The 21,679-nt window shown below is 41.3% G+C and overlaps 1 protein-coding gene across 1 annotated transcript in view; it reads left to right on the forward strand.

The window, feature by feature from the left end:
* Window positions 1–21,205, forward strand: part of RRM1 (ribonucleotide reductase catalytic subunit M1) — a 29,846-nt gene extending 8,641 nt beyond the window's left edge. Inside the window, exons 3-19 of the mRNA XM_063433201.1 lie at window positions 139–316; window positions 768–868; window positions 1,185–1,244; window positions 3,130–3,169; window positions 4,532–4,694; window positions 4,878–5,019; window positions 5,288–5,371; window positions 12,628–12,789; window positions 12,916–12,995; window positions 13,398–13,599; window positions 14,067–14,216; window positions 16,763–16,984; window positions 17,340–17,416; window positions 18,962–19,097; window positions 19,214–19,309; window positions 19,820–20,008; window positions 20,955–21,205. Of these exons, the coding sequence (XP_063289271.1) occupies window positions 139–316; window positions 768–868; window positions 1,185–1,244; window positions 3,130–3,169; window positions 4,532–4,694; window positions 4,878–5,019; window positions 5,288–5,371; window positions 12,628–12,789; window positions 12,916–12,995; window positions 13,398–13,599; window positions 14,067–14,216; window positions 16,763–16,984; window positions 17,340–17,416; window positions 18,962–19,097; window positions 19,214–19,309; window positions 19,820–20,008; window positions 20,955–21,152 (2,280 nt within the window). The 3' untranslated portion in view covers window positions 21,153–21,205. The remainder of the gene's footprint in view (window positions 1–138; window positions 317–767; window positions 869–1,184; window positions 1,245–3,129; window positions 3,170–4,531; window positions 4,695–4,877; window positions 5,020–5,287; window positions 5,372–12,627; window positions 12,790–12,915; window positions 12,996–13,397; window positions 13,600–14,066; window positions 14,217–16,762; window positions 16,985–17,339; window positions 17,417–18,961; window positions 19,098–19,213; window positions 19,310–19,819; window positions 20,009–20,954) is intronic.
* Window positions 21,206–21,679: the final 474 nt, after the last annotated feature.

Raw genomic sequence — 21,679 nt, forward strand, 5'->3', positions numbered from 1 at the left:
AGCAGGATATAGTCTGTTGTATTAATGTACATTACTGTGTTTTAATCTGTCACCCCTCTTGTTTAGCATATTGAAGGCGATTTTGTGTTTCCATGTTGACTGTTGTATAAATGTTAAATTGTATTTCTATATTTTTAGACCCAGATCACCATGAAAGTAATTCAGGGTCTTTACAGTGGTGTTACCACGGTGGAGTTGGATACACTGGCAGCAGAGACGGCAGCTACTCTGACAACCAAGCACCCAGATTATGCTATATTGGCTGCGAGAATAGCGGTTTCCAACTTGCACAAGGAAACCAAGAAAATATTCAGTGGTGCGTACGTACCTAGGAATGTCCCGTGCAGGACGTGGTGCTTAACCCCTGTGTGACATGTCATGATTCCCTTTTATTCCAGAAGATTGGTCCTTAATGGGTTAAAGGAGTTATCACCACGGAGACCAATGGAATACATCTCCTGATTGCCCCACCTTTAGCGCTTCATCCACAAAATTGTCCTGAATCCATAATTTGTGATTGTTTTTTTGTTTTTTTTAAATGTAACTAGTTTTTTATTATTCACTGTGGTGGGGGAGAGGAGGAAAGGGGTTGGAGTGTATACATGTCATTAGAGCATTATCATGTTTTCATCCTCTCTGCGAAATGCTTGGACTGTCTGGTTATGGGGAATGTTGATAGTTTTTTCTCTTTATATAGAAGTATTTAATATCTAAATGGTGTCTATGCAGTTAATGTACAGTCATGAGACAACTCCTTATGTATGTAGATGTGATGGAAGATCTTTTTAACTATGTGAACCCGCGGAATGAACGTCATTCTCCTATGATCGCCAAAGAGACGCTGGACATTGTGTTGGCAAATAAAGATGTGAGTGCTCCTTTTCAGTTACTTATTGATGAGTTGGGTGGGAGGTTGGAACTTGGCACGGTTGAAGGTGGAAAAAATGATTGCTATCAGTCAATACTAGTGATATTGGCATTTTGTACCTGAAATTAGTATTTCCATATATAACCTTGCAGGAGTTTTATGGTGATACCTTTTGATTACCTCTTTACTCTCTAAAAGGTATCGACTCTTCTATAACATAGTATCCTTGCTTTGTATACAATCAGATTAATCTAGGTAATGAAAGCTCCTGTCCTATTATTAGATTGATTTAGTATGTTCCATTTTCTTTCTGCAGCGTCTGAACTCTTCCATTATCTACGACAGAGACTTCTCCTATAACTTCTTTGGGTTTAAGGTAAGTGGATGCTGAAGGACTCCATCTTTAAACTGATGTGTAAGTTTCAGTAAGAAATCTAAGCTTGGATGGCTAGAGTTATAAAAGGGAACTATCACTTCCAATAAACTGTAACGTTATTTTTTACTTATCCCTTTAACACAATGCATGTGTGAGGTGTTACAATAAAAATATACAGAAATCCTCCTTGTCTATCATTGCTATAAACTCTGTCCTCAGGGCCGTCTTTAATAATGATTGGACCCTGGGCAAGCATTTACTTGGGCCCCCTGCCACCCACTCCACTACCTGGCATGCAGTCACGCCCTCCACCACAATGTAGTGGCAGCACTAAACTAGAAAGGGTACTGGTGCAATGCTTACTTTGGGCCCCGCTATTGCAGTGGTGGCCATATGGTAGATCCCTATCTGTCATACAATTCCAACAATGCTTTGACAGCTGGAGATCGATCATTGTCCCATGCTTGCACGATGTATTTAGCAATGAGCAGTTTTTGTGTGTTTGAATGTAAGCATGTTTTGTATGGAGTATGTTTGTGTGAATGTAGGGGTGTGTTCGTATGTGGTGCTGGCATTTGAATGCAAGCATGTATTTATGTGTATGCAGGGGTGTGTTTATATATAATTTTGGTGTTTTTAACACAGGTGTGTTTGTATGTAGTATTAATGTTTCAATGCAGGAGTGTTTAAATACTGTGCATGCATGCACATATACACATACCCATACACTGATACATACTGTGATACAGATACACATGCAGATACAAACAATAACACACAATGACTACATATAGACACAATGACTACATATAGACACACATACCATCACTGACACCCAAGCGGATACACACACATACCGATACCATCACTGACACCTATGCAGATACAAACAATGGCGCGCAGATACACACCCGGACAACATACAGATACAGACACATACTTACACAGACACGCATGCAAAATTTGATAACCACCGTCCAGTTTTCTTACCTTACCTGGAGGGTGGCTTCCGTGGGGTGGCTGGGAGTTAAGCTCTCGCTCTCTCCCGGCCTGGCCCACTCTGGAACAGCTGGTCCTCCTTCCTCCGGCTCCTGTTTGTGTGGGAGGAAGTGACGCCCGATGGGCTCCCATAGTGTGCGGGCCCGTTGACCACAACAACTTATTTTGGGATCGGCGACCCCAAAAGACATTGTTGCTGGCAGAGGGCAAACGGGGCACCTGCCTTGGGCCCCCCAGCAGTGACAGGGCCCAGGGCAGTTGCCCCGCTTTAAAGACAGCCCTGTCTGTCCTATATACCCTGCAGTCAGCCTAGAGCAAGCAGGAGAAATTGAACATTCAGTTATTTACTAAAGTGAGAGTTCTAAATTTTCAAAAACACTCAGAAAATGTGACTTCTTACCTGGAGTTCACAGGTGCTGCTCGCTTTCTGCACTACAACCTTCAGAAAGTCAGCAGCTCTGCTTGAATTAAGTCAAGTATTTACAGGCCTTAGCCTATTGGCTGACATTGCACTGCAGAGCGTCGCTCAGGAAATCTTAAGAGGTTCCTAGGCAGGAGCTACGGTCTCTCCTGTGATCGGTGAACCCAGTAAAGTTAAATTATTGCCATTTATATTGTGCTAACAGATTCCATAGCGCTTTACAATATTAGAGTGGGGATTTAACCATAAATAGGACCATTACAAGAAAACTTCCAGAAACAATAGGTTGACGAGGACCCTGCTCAAACAAGCTTACAGTCTATAGGATGTTACTAGTATGCTTATTGTCTTGGCTAGGAGTCATTATGTGGAAAGTTATAGGTTGTGTGGGGGTTTGGGTTATTTTTGTTTCTTTGAAATTTCCTTGGTATTACATTTCATATATTTTTCTTTCTCCTTTTCCAGACATTAGAGCGCTCCTATTTGCTGAAAATAAATGGGAAAGGTAATAACAAACTTTATTAAACAGTCGAAACACTACAAAGCCAGTTGAGTAGAATAAGCACTATTGCATTACTGGGTGTGTTAAGATGGGTATTGCATAAGCAGCAATTCTCAGCCCTCCCATTAGCAGAAAAATGTTTGTCCTTTGGCTCGTCAGAAGGGTAAGTTGAGGTTGAAAGTACCACCTCTGTGGTTATTAAGGACAGCCTTTTCTCTTAACTGGAGAATTGCCATCTAACCTTACAGCTCTGTTATTACCATATAGTGTGAACCAGCGGCCATACTGTGTGATGGCATGTTCATTTATTGCAGTAAAGAGCAAACTGGGTTGGGTTACGTTATACAAATATACTGTTATACCAATCCTGGTGGGTCCTGCACTTATTTTCACATGGGAGATTAACATGTTTAAACTGCTTTCCGACACTTTCCTCAAATGTTTACTTCCCTATTGTCTGTTAGAGGGGGCACCCATAGTGTATGGGGCAAAGGGCTCCACCCAAAAGGAATCTTGGAAGTGACCACTAGAAATACATTTGAATAGTCTCTGAAAGCAGTTTTTAAACAGTTGGCATGTTTATTTCCAATGTTAAAATTGGCTTAGGATCCACTGATCTCGAGGTGCTTTAACAAAGTGGTGGGCTTTACACGGTATGGCTATATGGTGTAACCAATACTTGCTAAAATAGGTGACTTTACACTGTATTTTGTTCTGTATTTTTCTGTATTTATTTTGGTCTTTACAGTAACATCACTACTTAGAAATGGACAAAAGGGAACACCCAGAGCTTGCAATTTTTCTTTATTCTGTGTATTTTTAGTTTGCATCTGTGAGGTGGCATCAGTAGCGATCTGCACCCCCTGGAGGGGTAGAACTGCAGCTCTGTCACTATTGTTAGTGAGCGTAGAGCCAGTCCTAGAGCCGACACTCTAACTGTAGCAAAGGTTCTGCTAACTGGGACCCCAAAAGCCACAAATTGCAAACTAATTTGAAAAAAACTTAATTTGCTTGGGAAAAAATAAATATATGGGCCATGGGTGCATATTACTGCAGCGAAGTGGTTACTTTTTTTATTCTATGTAGCAGGCTGTAACAGGAACTTTCAATCAGTGGTGGTTTTATTACTCTTATTTACATGTTTATTGTTGCAGCTAAACGGCATGCAATATTTTTCCATTTTATTTCTATTTGTTTAATGCCAGTTTATATCACGATCATGTTCTTAATGAGGCACTCTAATTTCTCTGGATTTGAAATAATGGTGTTTGGATGAGCATGCCCGCTCTTATGGATTTTAATGTTTTGATGGTCTCCTGTACAAGCTTTGCTAATCATGGTAAACTGTTTTGTATTCCATTGCAGTGGCAGAAAGACCTCAGCACATGTTGATGAGGGTGTCTGTAGGCATCCACAAGACGGACATAGAGGCTGCTATTGAAACTTATAACTTACTGTCTGAGAAGTGGTTTACCCATGCATCTCCTACACTCTTCAACGCTGGCACCAATAGACCGCAGCTGTCTAGGTTATCTCCCTTTCTTTCTTTTGTTTAATACTTGCTGTTGTACACCTTCCCATCCCTATTTATACTTCTTGTAAGGTTCAGACCCATGCAAGCTACTGCTATCACATCTGTTGCCTTGCCACCAAAATCATAATCTCATAGGCCATGCATTTCTATTTATTTTTTAAAATGTTTGTTTTTTAGTTGTTTCCTGCTGTGCATGAAAGATGACAGCATTGAAGGCATTTATGACACTTTAAAGCAGTGTGCACTCATCTCTAAATCTGCTGGTGGGATTGGAGTAGCAGTCAGCTGTATCAGAGCCACTGGTAGCTATATTGCTGGGGTGAGTGTTTTTCAGCTTGTATATGTTGTATAATAAAACCTGAATTACTGTCAAAATGTTTCTTTCATTGTTGGACTCGATATACTCTTGTGGTTTTACTTTTTTTGTGTTTTTTATTTTTTTTCTGAGCTGCTATTCACATTCAAATAATGTGATATCTTGCCCCATCAGAAGGGAATGGGCAGTTGTATTCAGAAAATTATGTTCATGGTTGAGTATACTTGCATATGGATTGATATCACCTGATTAAACCTTTACTTTATTCTAGACAAACGGAAATTCTAACGGACTTGTCCCAATGCTGCGTGTTTACAATAATACCGCCCGCTATGTGGATCAAGGTGGAAACAAGGTATGTTGTGAGATATTTATAGAAGAGAAAGTATTGAAAGTCACACTACCATAACCACTACAGTGTAGCTGGTGTCATCTGCTGCCATGTGATAAGCTGTTATAGTTTTTTAAGAATGGTTTGACGGCACCTGTCGTTGGTGTGATAATATAGAAGCTCACACAAGGCTTTTTTTTTCTTCTTCATAGCTCTGATTCTAAGCGTACATTTCTGTTTTGATACATTATTTGAAGTATACATGTAGCATAATCCTCATTTTTGGGCATGTTCGCCCCTTTTCGTAGTTCTGGTCACGTGATTTCGTGCCAGTGGCCCACCCTTTTACCCCGCCCATTGACTTCCTGCTTCACTAGACACTGCTGTTGGGGGTATGGGCTTACTTGAAAGATGAAAGCATAAACACCAACTCCATCAGATACATGACGCTTGAGAGGTATGACGGTTTTAGTGTTTTTGGTCAATAAATTCTGTAATTAGGCCCCATCATAATTGTCAGCACTGGGCTCTTAATCTGGCCCTGCAAGAAACAGAGGGTTGTGTGTGAGTGCGGAGAGGTGTATGGCGAGAGAGCCTGACTACTGGCCAATCTCAACCATACTCTGAGTGTGGCTGCAATAGTCAGGTGGTGTTTGCTTTTTAAAAAGGCTAAACCGATTTTGTGCCATGGAACTGTCCTAATGGGTATTTCGAAGAACGATCCTTCTATGATCACCCATTGTTGAGTTGTATGCTCTCTCGTCCATTCATGGATCCGGGCCATGTGAATGGATTTCTGAAATGAATCTTTGTCAGGAAGACCCAATCCTTGGGGTTTACGAAGAAGTGCGGTAGCTAATTGAGGGTGCGCATTTGACCATATACAGGACGTAAAAATAGTCTTGACAGTGTCAAAGAACTTTTTTGGAAGTACTGTTGGAATTGTTTGAAGTGCATAGAGAATGCGGGGTAGCACATAAATCTTTAGAATAAAAATTCCACAAAACCATTAACATGGTTTGTGCCAGGAAAAATCAATTGATAGAGTTGATCTATCTTTCGTGGCAGGTGTAACCCTAAATACTTGATGGAACTGTTGCTTCATGTGCTCCTCTAGATCTGGTGTGATGTACAAGGGAAGTATCTCGCACTTGGCGAGGGCTCACACCAGGTTTATGCAGTATTCATTGATTGTCAGCTGATGGGTCTCTGCCATGGAATGCTGTTTGTACCTGATGTGATTTCAGAAGTCTAAATTTCTGGCGCATCACAGAGCAAAGTCATTACCAAATAGTGGTAAGACTGCTTACCATTGAATATTGGTGTTTCTTTAACTCGTGTCTTTGTATATAATTATATGATTTGTGCTTTGCTTGAGATACTATTTATATCAACTTCAACCCAGCGCACAAAATAAAGATTTTACACAGAAAGGGTTTTGCGTTATTTTTTTTGCCTTGCAGCATTGGTGTTGACTGGTAGGCTTTATCCAAAGTCACCCCAGAGTCTGGGCAATAATATATATTGCCTTTTGTGTGAAGTGTACTTCCATAGCTGTGCCTGCAGTAAAAGTTGTTAGAATGTGAGAACTGCTTTTCAGGCACTTGTTGTCTGTGATTTTTGTACCTTTCTAATGCTGTTCTCGTTACATTTAGTACAGGTAGTTTTCACTTTACGACCTACCTGTTTTACAACTGCTCCGTTACGACCAGCTCTCTAGTGTGGTGATTCGAGGGATTACCAACGTTGGAGAGCTGATCTGTTTGGGGAATTTTACCAAAAAATAGTCGCTGGATATCCTGCTCTGCTCACTTAATATATAGAAACATAGAATGTGACGGTAGATAACCATTCGGCCCATCTAGTCTACCCAATTTTCTAAATACTTTCGTTAGTCCCTGGCCTTATCTTATAGTTAGGATAGCCTTATGCCTATCCCACGCATGCTTAAAGGAACACTATAGTCACCTAAATTACTTTAGCTAAATAAAGCAGTTTTAGTGTATAGATCATTCCCCTGCAATTTCACTGCTCAATTCACTGTCATTTAGGAGTTAAATCACTTTGTTTCTGTTTATGCAGCCCTAGCCACACCTCCCCTGGCTATGATTGACAGAGCCTGCATGAAAACAAACTGGTTTCACTTTCAAACAGATGTAATTTACCTTAAATAATTGTATCTCAATCTCTAAATTGAACTTTAATCACATACAGGAGGCACTTGCAGGGTCTAGCAAGCTATTAACATAGCAGGGGATAAGAAAATCTTAATTAAACAGAACTTGCAATAAAAGCCTAAATAGGGCTCTCTTTACAGGAAGTGTTTATGGGAGGCGGTGCAAGTCACATGCAGGGAGGTGTGACTAGGGTTCATAAACAAAGGGATCTAACTCCTAAATGGCAGAGGATTGAGCAGTGAGGCTGCAGGGGCATGTTCTATACACCAAAACTGCTTCATTAAGCTAAAGTTGTTCAGGTGACTAAAGTGTTCCTTTAAACTCCTTTACTGTGTTAACCTATACCACTTCAAAGGCTATCCCATGCATCCACTACCCTCTCAGTAAAGTAATACTTCCTGATATTATTTTTAAACCTCTGCCCCTCTAATTTAAGAGTGTGTGTGTTCTCCTACACTGATTCCCTTTATGTATTTAAATGTGCGTGTGTGTTCTCCTACACTGTGATTCCCTTTATGTATTTAAATGTTTCTATCATATCCCCCCCCCCCTGTCTCGTCTTTCCTCCACGCTATACATGTTAAAATCATTTAACCTTTCCTGGTAAGTTTTATCCTGCAATCCATGAACCAGTTTAGTAGCCCTTCTTTGAACTCTCTAAGGTATCAATATATGTGTACAGTACTCCAAGTGAGGTCTCACCAGTGTTCTGTACAATGGCATGAGCACTTCCCTCTTTCTACTGCTAATACCTCTCCCTCTACAACCAAACCTTCTGCTAGCATTTCCTGCTGCTCTATTACATTGTCTGCCTACCTTTAAGTCATCAGAAATAATCACCCCTAAATCCCTTTCCTCAGATGTTGAGGTTAGGACTCTATCAAATATTCTGTACTCTGCCCTTGGGTTTTTACGTCCAAGATGCATTATCTTGCACTTATCCACATTAAATGTCAGTTGCCACAACTCTGACCATTTTTCTAGTTTACCTAAATCATTTGGCTTATCACTCCTGGAACATCAACCCTGTTACATATCTTAGGATCATCAGCAAAAAGAAATACCTTACCATCAAGACCTTCCGCAATGGGTTCAAGTACAGATCCCCGAGGTACCCCTTGGTGACAAGCCCATGCTTTGAACATACTTAATTGACTACAACCTTCTGTTGCTTGTCACTCAGGCACTGCCTTACCCATTCAACAATATTGGAATCCAAACTTAAAGATTGCAGTTTAAGCCTTTTATGTGCAACAGTGTCAAAAGCCTTACAGAAATCTAGGTAAGCAATGTCTACTGCACCATCCTGATCTATTATTTTAGTTACCCAATCAAAAAAATCAATACGATTAGTTTGGCATGATCTCCCTGAAGTAAACCCATGTTGTCTCTGATCTTGAAATCCATGTGTTTTTAGATGTTCAACAATCCTATCCTTTAACATGGTTTCCGTTACTTTCCCCATCACTGAAGTAAGGTTTACTGGCCTATAGTTGCCCGACTCCTCCCTATTACCTTTCTTGTGAATGGTCACAACATTCGCTAACTCCCAATCTTCTGGGACTACTCCTGTTAACAATGATTGGTTAAATAAATCCATAAATAGTTTTGCTAGTACACCACTAAGCTCTTTTAACCCCTTAAGGACCAAGCTTCTGGAATAAAAGGGAATCATGACATGTCATGTGTCCTTAAAGGACACTGTAGGCACCCAGACCACTTCTGCTCATTGGAGTGGTCTGGGTGCCAACTCCCACTACTCCTAACCCTGTAAGTGTAATTATTGCAGTTTTTTATAAACTGCAATAATTACCTTGCAGGGTTAACTCCACTTCTAGTGGCTGTCTACTAGACAGCCACTAGAGGTCTCTTCCTGGTCCATAGCACAGGAAACCTGTGCTAGAGCGTCGCTGGACATCCTCACGCTGTGAGGACCTCCAGCGTCGCTCAAATCCCCACAGGAAAGCATTGAAATTCGTTTTTAATGCTTTCCTATGGGGAGACCTAATGGGCGGAATTGCCGCGCATGCGCATTAGGTCTCCTCGGCCGGTGGGCGGCATCATTCTCGCCGGCCGACGGAGCCAGTAGAAGGAGCGGCAGGGGAGGAGCAGGCAGCGACGTGGGACATGTCGCTGCCTCAGGTAAGTGACTGAAGGGGTTTTTACCCCTTCAGTAACCGGGTATTGGTGGGTGGGAGGGAGCGGGACCCTCCAGTGCCAGGAAAACGGATCGTTTTCCTGGCACTGGAGTTACCCTTTAAGGGGGTTAATATCTTTTGGTGTATTCCATCAGGTCCCACTGACTTGTCTTTACTTTTGACAGTTGAAATAGAACCTCTTCCTCTGTAAAGTCACATGTAACAAATGACTAATTTGTCCATTTTCCCTAACTGTGGTCCCTTTCCTTCATTTTCATCGTAAATACTGAACAAAAATATGAATTGAGGCAGTCGGCTAGACCTTTATCCTCTTCTACATACCTTCTTTTTATTTTTTATATCTAATCCTTGTTTTAATTTCCTTTTCTGATTTGTGTATCTAAAAAGTGTTTTTTTTTTAAATTTTTTTTACTGACACGATCTTCTCTTCTGTGTGATTTGGAAGCTCTTATAACTTGCTAGCCTCTTCTTTCTGCCTAATCTTATAGTTCTGTCTATCTTCCGCACTCTGTGTTTTTTTTTTTTTTTTTCTTAATTACTAAATGCTAACTTTTAGTTTTTTACTATTTTGCCCACATCTGCGGAGTACCACAGTGGTTTCTTGACTTTTTTTTTTATTTTTAATTTTTGCTTTTACGGAAAAGCCTAATGTAATTTTCTGTTGCTTTCAGCAGTGCAACTTTTAAATAATCCTATTTCTCTGGACTCCATTTTAAATTGCTCCAGTCTGATAATGACCCCTTTACACATATTCTAATTTTAGAAAAGTCTGTTTTTCTCAAGTAAAACTTTTTTGTTTTTGTGTGGTGTGACTCAGTCACTGTTCTTATATTAAACCACACTGATTGATGATCACTGGATCCTAAACTTTCACGTACAGTAATATCTGATACCAAATCTCCATTGGTTAACACTAAATCTAAAACGACTTGTTTTAGAGACCATCCCTGTAGGGAGTTTAGAGTGTGTGCTCCTGGCACAAGCAGCTATTTTGGTTTTCCAGTTCTCATCAGGAAGATTAAAGTCAACCATGATAACTTCCTGCTTCATTGTCATTTTAGCCATTTCCTCAACTAGTAGATTATCTAACTCTTCTATTTGTCCTGGTGGCTTCTAAATCACACCTACACAAGTTACATAGCTGAAAAGAGACTTGCATCCATCAAGTTCAGCCTCCCTCACATGTTTTTGCTGCTGTTCCAAAAGAATGCAAAAACCTAGTCTGAAGCGCTTACAATTTTGCAACAAACTTGGAAAAAAATGCCTTCTTGACCCCAAAATAGCAGTCAGATGTTTCCTTGGATCAAGCAACTATTAGCCCACTAATTAGAAATGATATCCCTGTATGTTATGTTTTTGCAAGTATTTATCCAATTGCAGTTTAAACATCTGTAATGACTCTGACAAAACCACCTCTTCAGGCAGAGAATTCCATATCCTTATTGCTCTTACTGTATAAAAACGTTTCTTTGCCTTAGATGAAATCTCCTTTCTTCAAGCCTAAATGTGTGACCTCGTGTCCTATGTATAGCCCTGTTTATGAATAGATTTCCAGATAATGGTTTGTACTGGCTCCACATATATATTTGTATAATGTTATCATATCCCCTCTAAGGCGCCGTTTTTCCAAACTGAAGAGATTTAAAATGTTTAACCTTTCTTCATAACTAAAATGCTCCATTCCTTTTATTAATTTTGTAGCTCGTCTCTGCACTTTTTCTAGTGCCATGATATCCTTCTTTAGAACAGGTGCCCAAAATTGCACAGCATACTCAAGGTGTGGTCTTACCAGCGATTTATAAAGAGGCAAAATTATATTTTCATCTCGAATTTATGCCCCTATTTATACATGACAAAACCTTACTGGCCTTAGCAACGGCAGATTGACATTGCATATTGCTACCTAATTTGTTGTCTATAACAATTCCCAAATCCTTCTAGTGTGTGCTTATCCCTAGTTCACTACCATTTAGGGTGTAAATTGCTTGTGCATTCTTAACACCGAAGTGCATAACTTTGCATTTCTCTACATTAAATTTCATCTGGCATTTTAGTGCCCAGTCCCCCAATCTATCCAAATCCCTCTGCAGCAAGGCAATATCCTGCTCACATTTTATTACTTTACAAAGTTTTGTCATCTGCAAAGTTTAATGTGTGATGACCAAATTCTAACGTAACCCAAACGGACTCTATGTTCGCCTCACTAACTCTTATTAGGCTAGATTTTATGCTATCCTTCACATACAGGGCCACCCCTCCCCCTTTCTTGCCTTCCCTGTCTTTTCTATATAAAGAGTACCCTGTTATTGCTATGTCCCAGTCATTTTTCTCATTATACCATGTCTCCGTAACAGCGACTAAATCTACATTATCAGTTGCCATTATTGCCACAAGTTCATGGATCTTAATCCCTAAACTGCAAGATTTGTAGACATGGCTCTAAGCTTATCATTTTTAACACTCTTCCTACAGACACCTTCTGTCCTTGTTTTCAAGGAGTTTACACAAACACAATTTCGAGGGATTCCTGTGCTAGTGAGCTGTTCTATGTTCTGGGGAATTCCCTCAAACAAAGACCTGGTCTCTAGCGCACCCTTGCTTACCAACCTAATTATTTTTACGACCGACATAAGGATGGAACCCAGTCAGTAAATGAGAACTATCTGTATTCTGTTTTTCTCTTACATAATCCTAAGCAATCTTGCTAAAATGATGTCTAACTCAGAAAATTTGTGTTTTTTTTTTTTTTTTTTTTGGGACATGTACAAACATTCTATGGGCATCAGTGATCAAGATTTCCAATTCACATTGTTCTCTTGCTTCATGGGTTATTTTTAATCTGCTAGATTAAGCATCACTGCTTTCTGTATTTTGCCAGTGTGGTTCAGTATCTCAATATGTATCCTATGTACTAGGCCATTAATAGCCTGCTTTTGTCCTTCAGAGACCTGGTGCTTTTGCCATCTACCTGGAGCCCTGGCATTATGATGTCTTTGAATTCTTGGACCTTAAGAAGAACACCGGAAAGGAGGAGCAAAGAGCCAGAGATCTATTCTATGCTTTGTGGATCCCAGATCTCTTTATGAAAAGAGTGGAGACTAACCAGGTGAGCTTGCATGTTTATCATCTCCGTGCCCTACACACTCAAGCGCTAGAAAGGCTGGTTGTGTTTTTTGTTTTGTTTTTTTCTCTCTCCTAATTATTCTTATCCTTTTTGGGGATTTTATTTTAGGATTGGTCTTTGATGTGTCCTCATGATTGTCCAGGTTTGGAAGAAGTTTGGGGAGAGAAGTTTGAGGAGCTCTATGAAAAGTAAAAAATCCTTATGTTTTATTGCATTGTATAGTGTTACACTAAAACTTTTCTTCCAGTCTAAACACATGACCTCGAGCCCTGTTTATGAATAGATTTCCACACAATGGTTTGTATTGGCCATGGATATATTTGTATAATGTTATCATATCCCCTCTGAGGTGATGGTTTTTCTAAACATTTGTTAACCTTTCTTCATATCTAAATTGTTCCATTCCTTTTATGGTTTTGTGGTCATCTTGCCGTGTAAGGAAAACCTCTAGAGCAGAATGCTTTTCACAGATTGTACTTCAACTAATGTCTTATTAGAGTAACCCATTGCTTTGCTGAATATACTAAAATAGATCAGCTTCTGGTTATCACATACGTGATCTTTCATATCCCTCTATTCCATGCTCACAGATATGAACGGGAAGGACGAGTACGCAAGGTGATTAAAGCTCAGCAGCTCTGGTATGCCATCATGGAGTCTCAGACAGAAACTGGCACTCCCTACATGCTTTATAAGGATGCATGTAACCGTAAGAGTAACCAGCAGAACCTGGGAACCATTAAGTGTAGTAACCTCTGCACGGAGATTGTGGAATACACCAGTGATAAAGAGGTAATGTTGACACTGGAGGTGGTGAAATGTCTCTACTGGATGAGGTAGTGTTTAAATGCCCCACGTCCTTCTATACAGATGCCATGTTATTGTACTCTGCCTGATAATTATTCTTACAGCTTACTTTAATTACATACCTAGAGCAAAAGTGTTGGCTATTGGTTGGGGTGTGGCATCTTAAATCTTTCTTCCAAAGCATCCGTTCATTTAACTTTTTCCACGTGGATTTGTACTTTATATTTTCCAGGTATTCCTTGTGCTGCCTTGAGCTTTTTCTGAGTAATGAAATGCTGTTTGATATGCGGCACCGTTTATTTTTAAAGTTTTTTAATGCAGTATAATTGCTACCGATTGTTGCACTTGTTTAGGCTAAAGGCAGTATTTTGGAGTATCCCTTGGAATTCATTACTGTGTCCTAATTCTTTCACTGCTCGTGTATTGAAACACTGGCTGATTTATCTTTACAGGTTGCTGTTTGTAACTTGGCCTCTATTGCGCTGAATATGTATGTCACCAGTGAGCGAACATTTGACTTCAAAAAACTTGCTGAGGTTACTAAAGTTATTGTACGAAATCTCAACAAAATAATTGAAATTAATTTCTATCCAGTTCCAGAGGTAAGAGCTTCATGTCCCTAGCAGCCTAAATTCCTAGTTCATACACTATATATAAATCAATGTATAGATAGAAGCAGGGCTCACTCTGTTTATACACTATATAAATCCATAGATAGATAGAAGCAGGGCTCGCTCTGTGTATACACTATATAAATCCATAGATAGATAGAAGCAGGGCTCGCTCTGTTTATACACTATATAAATCCATAGATAGAAACAGGACTCGCTCTGTTTATACACTATATAAATCCATAGATAGATAGAAGCAGGGCTCGCTCTGTTTATACACTATATATAAATCCATAGATAGATAGAAGCAGGGCTCGCTCTGTTTATACACTATATAAATCCATAGATAGATAGATGCAGGGCTCGCTCTGTGTATACACTATATAAATCCATAGATAGAAGCAGGGCTCGCTCTGTTTATACACTATATATAAATCAATGTATAGATAGAAGCAGGGCTCGCTCTGTGTATACACTATATAAATCCATAGATAGATAGAAGCAGGGCTCGCTCTGTTTATACAATATATAAATCCATAGATGGATAGAAGCAGGACTCCCTCTGTTTATACACTATATAAATCCATAGATAGATAGAAGCAGGGCTCGCTCTGTTTATACACTATATAAATCCATAGATAGAAGCAGGGCTCGCTCTGTGTATACACTATATAAATCCATAGATAGATAGAAGCAGGGCTCGCTCTGTGTATACACTATATAAATCCATAGATAGATAGAAGCAGGGCTCGCTCTGTTTATACACTATATAAATCCATAGATAGATAGAAGCAGGGCTCGCTCTGTTTATACACTATATAAATCCATAGATAGATAGAAGCAGGACTCGCTCTGTTTATACACTATATAAATCCATAGATGGATAGAAGCAGGGCTCGCTCTGTTTATACACTATATATAAATCAATGTATAGATAGAAGCAGGGCTCGCTCTGTGTATACACTATATAAATCCATAGATAGATAGAAGCAGGGCTCGCTCTGTGTATACACTATATAAATCCATAGATAGAAGCAGGGCTCGCTCTGTTTATACACTATATAAATCCATAGATAGAAGCAGGGCTCGCTCTGTGTATACACTATATAAATCCATAGATAGATAGAAGCAGGGCTCGCTCTGTTTATACACTATATAAATCCATAGATAGATAGAAGCAGGGCTCGCTCTGTTTATACACTATATAAATCCATAGATAGATAGAAGCAGGGCTCGCTCTGTGTATACACTATATAAATCCATAGATAGATAGAAGCAGGGCTCGCTCTGTGTATACACTATATAAATCCATAGATAGAAGCAGGGCTCGCTCTGTGTATACACTATATAAATCCATAGATAGATAGAAGCAGGGCTCGCTCTGTTTATACACTATATAAATCCATAGATAGATAGAAGCAGGGCTCGCTCTGTTTATACACTATATAAATCCATAGATAGATAGAAGCAGGGCTCGCTCTGTTTATACACTATATAAATCCATAGATAGATAGAAGCAGGACTCGCTCTGTTTATACACTATATAAATCAATGTATAGATAGAAGCAGGGCTCGCTCTGTGTATACACTATATAAATCCATAGATAGATAGAAGCAGGGCTCGCTCTGTGTATACACTATATAAATCCATAGATAGAAGCAGGGCTCGCTCTGTGTATACACTATATAAATCCATAGATAGTAGCAGGGCTCGCTCTGTTTATACACTATATAAATCCATAGATAGAAGCAGGGCTCGCTCTGTTTATACACTATATAAATCCATAGATGGATAGAAGCAGGGCTCACTCTGTTTATACACTATATAAATCCATAGATAGATAGAAGCAGGGCTCGCTCTGTTTATACACTATATAAATCCATAGATAGATAGAAGCAGGGCTCGCTCTGTTTATACACTATATAAATCCATAGATAGAAGCAGTGCTCGCTCTGTTTATACACTATATAAATCCATAGAAGCAGGGCTCGCTCTGTTTATACACTATATAAATCCATAGAAGCAGGGCTCGCTCTGTTTATACACTATATAAATCCATAGAAGCAGGACTCGCTCTGTTTATACACTATATAAATCCATAGATAGATAGAAGCAGGGCTCACTCTGTTTATACACTATATAAATCCATAGATAGATAGAAGCAGGGCTCGCTCTGGTTATACACTATATAAATCCATAGAAGCAGGGCTCGCTCTGGTTATACACTATATAAATCCATAGATAGATAGAAGCAGGGCTCACTCTGTTTATACACTATATAAATCCATAGAAGCAGGGCTCGCTCTGGTTATACACTATATAAATCCATAGAAGCAGGACTCGCTCTGTTTATACACTATATAAATCCATAGATAGATAGAAGCAGGGCTCACTCTGTTTATACACTATATAAATCCATAGATAGAAGCAGGGCTCGCTCTGTTTATACGCTAAATCATGTCGAGTTTTTTATTATTAATTGATTTTTAATTGTTAGGTAGTGGATTGCCAACTTACAGCTCCTTTCTATTTGCAGGCAGAGTACTCAAACAAGCGTCATCGTCCTATAGGAATAGGTGTACAAGGACTTGCTGATGCTTTCATCCTTATGCGGTTCCCTTTTGAAAGCCCAGAGGCCCAGTTGCTAAACCAGCAGATCTTTGAGACCATCTATTATGCTGCACTGGAGTCTAGTTGTGAACTTGCAGAGCAGCTTGGACCCTATGACACGTATGAAGGCAGTCCTGTCAGCAAAGGTGTAAGTGTGGGCCTTGATGTGGGTGATGGAGAGAAATCGTGTCCTTGACATGCTTGTGTAGAGAATATAATTTGCCGCTGTATTTTGGAGCAATTCTCTGTCTACCTCCAATTGGTTTAATTGCAGAGATAAGTATGTGAAACTGTATTTTTGTAAAACCAAAGGAAAGCGTGTGTAATATAAAACCGTATTCAGATTAACACTTCTTAACCAAAGTGATTTTTTTATTTTTATTTTTTTAAATACTTGTTCATCACTATTTTCTTTTTATTTAGGTCAAGGTCTAATTTAGGATTTTGGTGACTGAATTGGTTGTCTCTGCTGAGTTAATTAATTTTGCAGGATTTTCTTGCAGATCCTACAGTATGACATGTGGGACTTCACACCCTCTGGGCTCTTGGACTGGGCTGTTTTGAAGGAAAAGATAGCAAAGTAAGTGAATGAGACTTCAAGCCGTCCTTCTCCTGTGCTATAGTCTGCCCCCTGTGTGTGAATGGGGGCATAGGCTGCCCCCTGTGTGTGAATGGGGGCATAGGCTGCCCCCTGTGTGTGAATGGGGGCATAGGCTGCCCCCTGTGTGTGAATGGGGGCATAGGCTGCCCCCTGTGTGTGAATGGGGGGCATAGGCTGCCCCCTGTGTGTGAATGGGGGGGCATAGGCTGCCCCCTGTGTGTGAATGGGGGGGCATAGGCTGCCCCCTGTGTGTGAATGGGGGGCATATGCTGCCCCCTGTGTGTGAATGGGGGGCATAGGCTGCCCCCTGTGTGTGAATGGGGGGCATAGGCTGCCCCCTGTGTGTGAATGGGGGGCATAGGCTGCCCCCTGTGTGTGAATGGGGGGCATAGGCTGCCCCCTGTGTGTGAATGGGGGGCATAGGCTGCCCCCTGTGTGTGAATGGGGGGCATAGGCTGCCCCCTGTGTGTGAATGGGGGGCATAGGCTGCCCCCTGTGTGTGAATGGGGGGCATAGGCTGCCCCCTGTGTGTGACTGGGGGGCATAGGCTGCCCCCTGTGTGTGACTGGGGGGCATAGGCTGCCCCCTGTGTGTGACTGGGGGGCATAGGCTGCCCCCTGTGTGTGACTGGGGGGCATAGGCTGCCCCCTGTGTGTGACTGGGGGGCATAGGCTGCCCCCTGTGTGTGACTGGGGGGCATAGGCTGCCCCCTGTGTGTGACTGGGGGGCATAGGCTGCCCCCTGTGTGTGACTGGGGGGCATAGGCTGCCCCCTGTGTGTGACTGGGGGGCATAGGCTGCCCCCTGTGTGTGACTGGGGGGCATAGGCTGCCCCCTGTGTGTGACTGGGGGGCATAGGCTGCCCCCTGTGTGTGACTGGGGGGCATAGGCTGCCCCCTGTGTGTGACTGGGGGGCATAGGCTGCCCCCTGTGTGTGACTGGGGGGCATAGGCTGCCCCCTGTGTGTGACTGGGGGGCATAGGCTGCCCCCTGTGTGTGACTGGGGGGCATAGGCTGCCCCCTGTGTGTGACTGGGGGGCATAGGCTGCCCCCTGTGTGTGACTGGGGGGCATAGGCTGCCCCCTGTGTGTGACTGGGGGGCATAGGCTGCCCCCTGTGTGTGACTGGGGGGCATAGGCTGCCCCCTGTGTGTGACTGGGGGGCATAGGCTGCCCCCTGTGTGTGACTGGGGGGCATAGGCTGCCCCCTGTGTGTGACTGGGGGGCATAGGCTGCCCCCTGTGTGTGACTGGGGGGCATAGGCTGCCCCCTGTGTGTGACTGGGGGGCATAGGCTGCCCCCTGTGTGTGACTGGGGGGCATAGGCTGCCCCCTGTGTGTGACTGGGGGGCATAGTGAGAATAGGCCCTCTCCCATCATACTCCAAGCAATGCTAGCAGTATGTAGACCTAAAGCTTGCCATTGTGATGATACAGTTAGCGCTGCTTAAAGATCTGAACAGATCCAGAATGATCCTGCTGGCTTGGTGATGCATTCATTCCTTTTGTTAAATTGCATTTCTTTCAGACATGGTATTAGGAATAGCTTGCTCTTGGCACCGATGCCCACGGCTTCCACTGCTCAGATATTGGGTAACAATGAGTCCATAGAACCATACACCAGCAACATCTACACCCGCAGAGTCCTGTCAGGGGAGTTTCAGGTAACTCTAGGGGCCCAGTGAAACCGATATCTCTAACCTTTAATCAATGCATATAGGTCCTCTGTCTTATTGATATATATATATATATATATATATATATATTTTTTTTTTTTTAGATTGTTAACCCACATTTACTAAAAGATCTAACCGAGCGAGGGCTTTGGAATGAAGAAATGAAAAACCAGATTATTGCGTGTAATGGATCCATTCAGGTAATTAGTGCTGAGTGCCCAACATGCTTAAGCATTCAGTGGGTGTTTTACAGTAGAGTGCATTTTTTTCCCCTCTCAGAAACCTTTCCCATGCTATATATATCCTCTATATAGGACAACATCGAGCTCACATATATTAGTCTTTTTACTGACCTGATGGGTCGTCTATTACAGCTGTGCTGAGTTTACTGTGTCTCTTTCTGAAATAAATGAATATGTAGGAACACACCCCATATGTTCAGGGATACTCGAAAGGTAGATCTTCTAGAACTAAAACTCCCTTGATGCTTTGCATACCTCTTGCAATGATTTTACAATGACAAAGCATCATTGAAGCTGTATTTTTAAACCTCTGGAGACATACCTCTTGGGCGCCGCCGCTGCTAGTAGAGTTTAAAATTAAATGTACATTATTGTTGTAAAATAGGATAACGTTCTAGTACTCAGAGTTGATTTTATAGTGTAGTTTTTACTCTAAATGTTGACTGACTCGTGTACTACTTTTGGCAGAGTATACCAGAAATTCCTCAAGACCTGAAAGATCTCTATAAGACTGTGTGGGAAATATCACAGAAAACGGTGATCAAAATGGCGGCAGACAGAGGCGCATTCATTGACCAGAGCCAGTCCCTGAATATCCATGTAGCAGAGCCAAACTACGGCAAACTGACCAGCATGCACTTCTACGGCTGGAAATTGGTAATGCAAGAGCCCAGGAAAAGGGAATTTCTGATTTGGGTTTAACCATAGTTTATGTAGCTAATAGGAAAAGTAAATATTTAAGATTCTTTAACACCTAAAGACTCCTTTTCTATGTGATGTTGCTATATCTGTTTTGGCTGTTCATCCTAGTGGTCCCATACAACCAGATATCATACTGATTTAATGCAATATCCTATTGAATAAATGAAACTGATCTAGGCAGTCATTCACTAAACTGGTTCTTATATTTCTCACATGACCCCGTATATATTCATTGCAATCTAGGATTCAAAGTCCCTTTGTTACCTGGGTTAATTCCTCAAGGTTCAGTTCTCTGCGCAGTCTATCCATGTACATAATTGACCCTAATGATGTGAGCAGAAAACCTGTACGTACAGTTGATATTTTACTAATGCTCACTGCAGCTCCCCACACCTCCTATAACACACACTATCTGAGCAGCCCACACTCACTGTAGCTCCCCACACCTCCTATAACACACACACTACCTGAGCAGCATACTCACTGCAGCTCCCCACACCTCCTATAACACACTACCTGAGCAGCATACTCACTGCAGCTCCCCACCACTCCTATAACCCACACTACCTGAGCAGCACGCTCACTGCAGTTCCTAATATCTCCTGTAGGTCAGTTTTCTCCAGCACCTTGAAATTTTATATATTGAAAGATGATAAATCTAAAAGGTCTGTCTTCATACTAGTTTACACAATAGTAATGATCTAGTAACGATCATCACAGCTATAGTTCGATATCTTGAAACTTTAAGTTAATTACAAATTGATGTGATTCATTTCCCGTGTCTTAAAATAGCTTTTCTTTGCTTACCACTAGCTTCAATTACTGATATCTTGTTTCTGTGTGACTGGGCTTCCTGCTACACATGTGCTTTGTCTAGTATATTAATGCGAGTTCTTTACAGGGTCTAAAAACTGGCATGTACTATCTGCGAACACGGCCGGCAGCAAACCCCATCCAGTTCACACTGAATAAAGAGAAGCTTAAAGAAATGGACAGTGTTACTCCGGAGGTCTCAGAAAAGGAAGAGAAGGAGAGGAACAAGGCTGCAATGGTGTGCTCTTTAGAAAACCGAGATGAATGTCTAATGTGTGGGTCGTAGCTGCTGACATTATGTCAAAGAATTAAATCAAACAGACATAATGAGCTTTTTTCCTTTTTTTTTCTTCTTTTTTTTCTAATAAAGTGGAAATTTTTTTATTAAAGCGGCACTGGTTCATGCAACAAACGGTTTTCTCCATTCAGCCACTGATGTTACAGGAGCAGGACCCAAAAGGGTTACTCTAAGCACATTGAACACTTGGGTGTGGTCGTGGTGCTTAGAGTTTAGTGTTTCACTATGAAATGATGTACATAGAGTTTAACCCCTTTCCTTTGTTCCACTTCAAACGGTGTCTTGAGCCAGCTGGACTTTGGGTTCTGGCCTAGCTAATGTTCATTCTGTGCATGTATATGGAACATAAAAGGGCATCTTCAATAAATCTTATGAGCCATAGTGTCCTTGGCTACTTTTCTGACCGCTATGGTGGAAGGGAGTCCAGAATGTCTGGTTACAAGGATTGATCGATCTAAGTAATGCAGAGAGAAACTTTTGAGATATCGCCCTCTCCCTGAACTGATTTCACTTGT

Source organism: Pelobates fuscus, chromosome 1 (assembly GCF_036172605.1).
Source record: "Pelobates fuscus isolate aPelFus1 chromosome 1, aPelFus1.pri, whole genome shotgun sequence".
Classification (NCBI taxonomy): domain Eukaryota; kingdom Metazoa; phylum Chordata; class Amphibia; order Anura; family Pelobatidae; genus Pelobates; species Pelobates fuscus.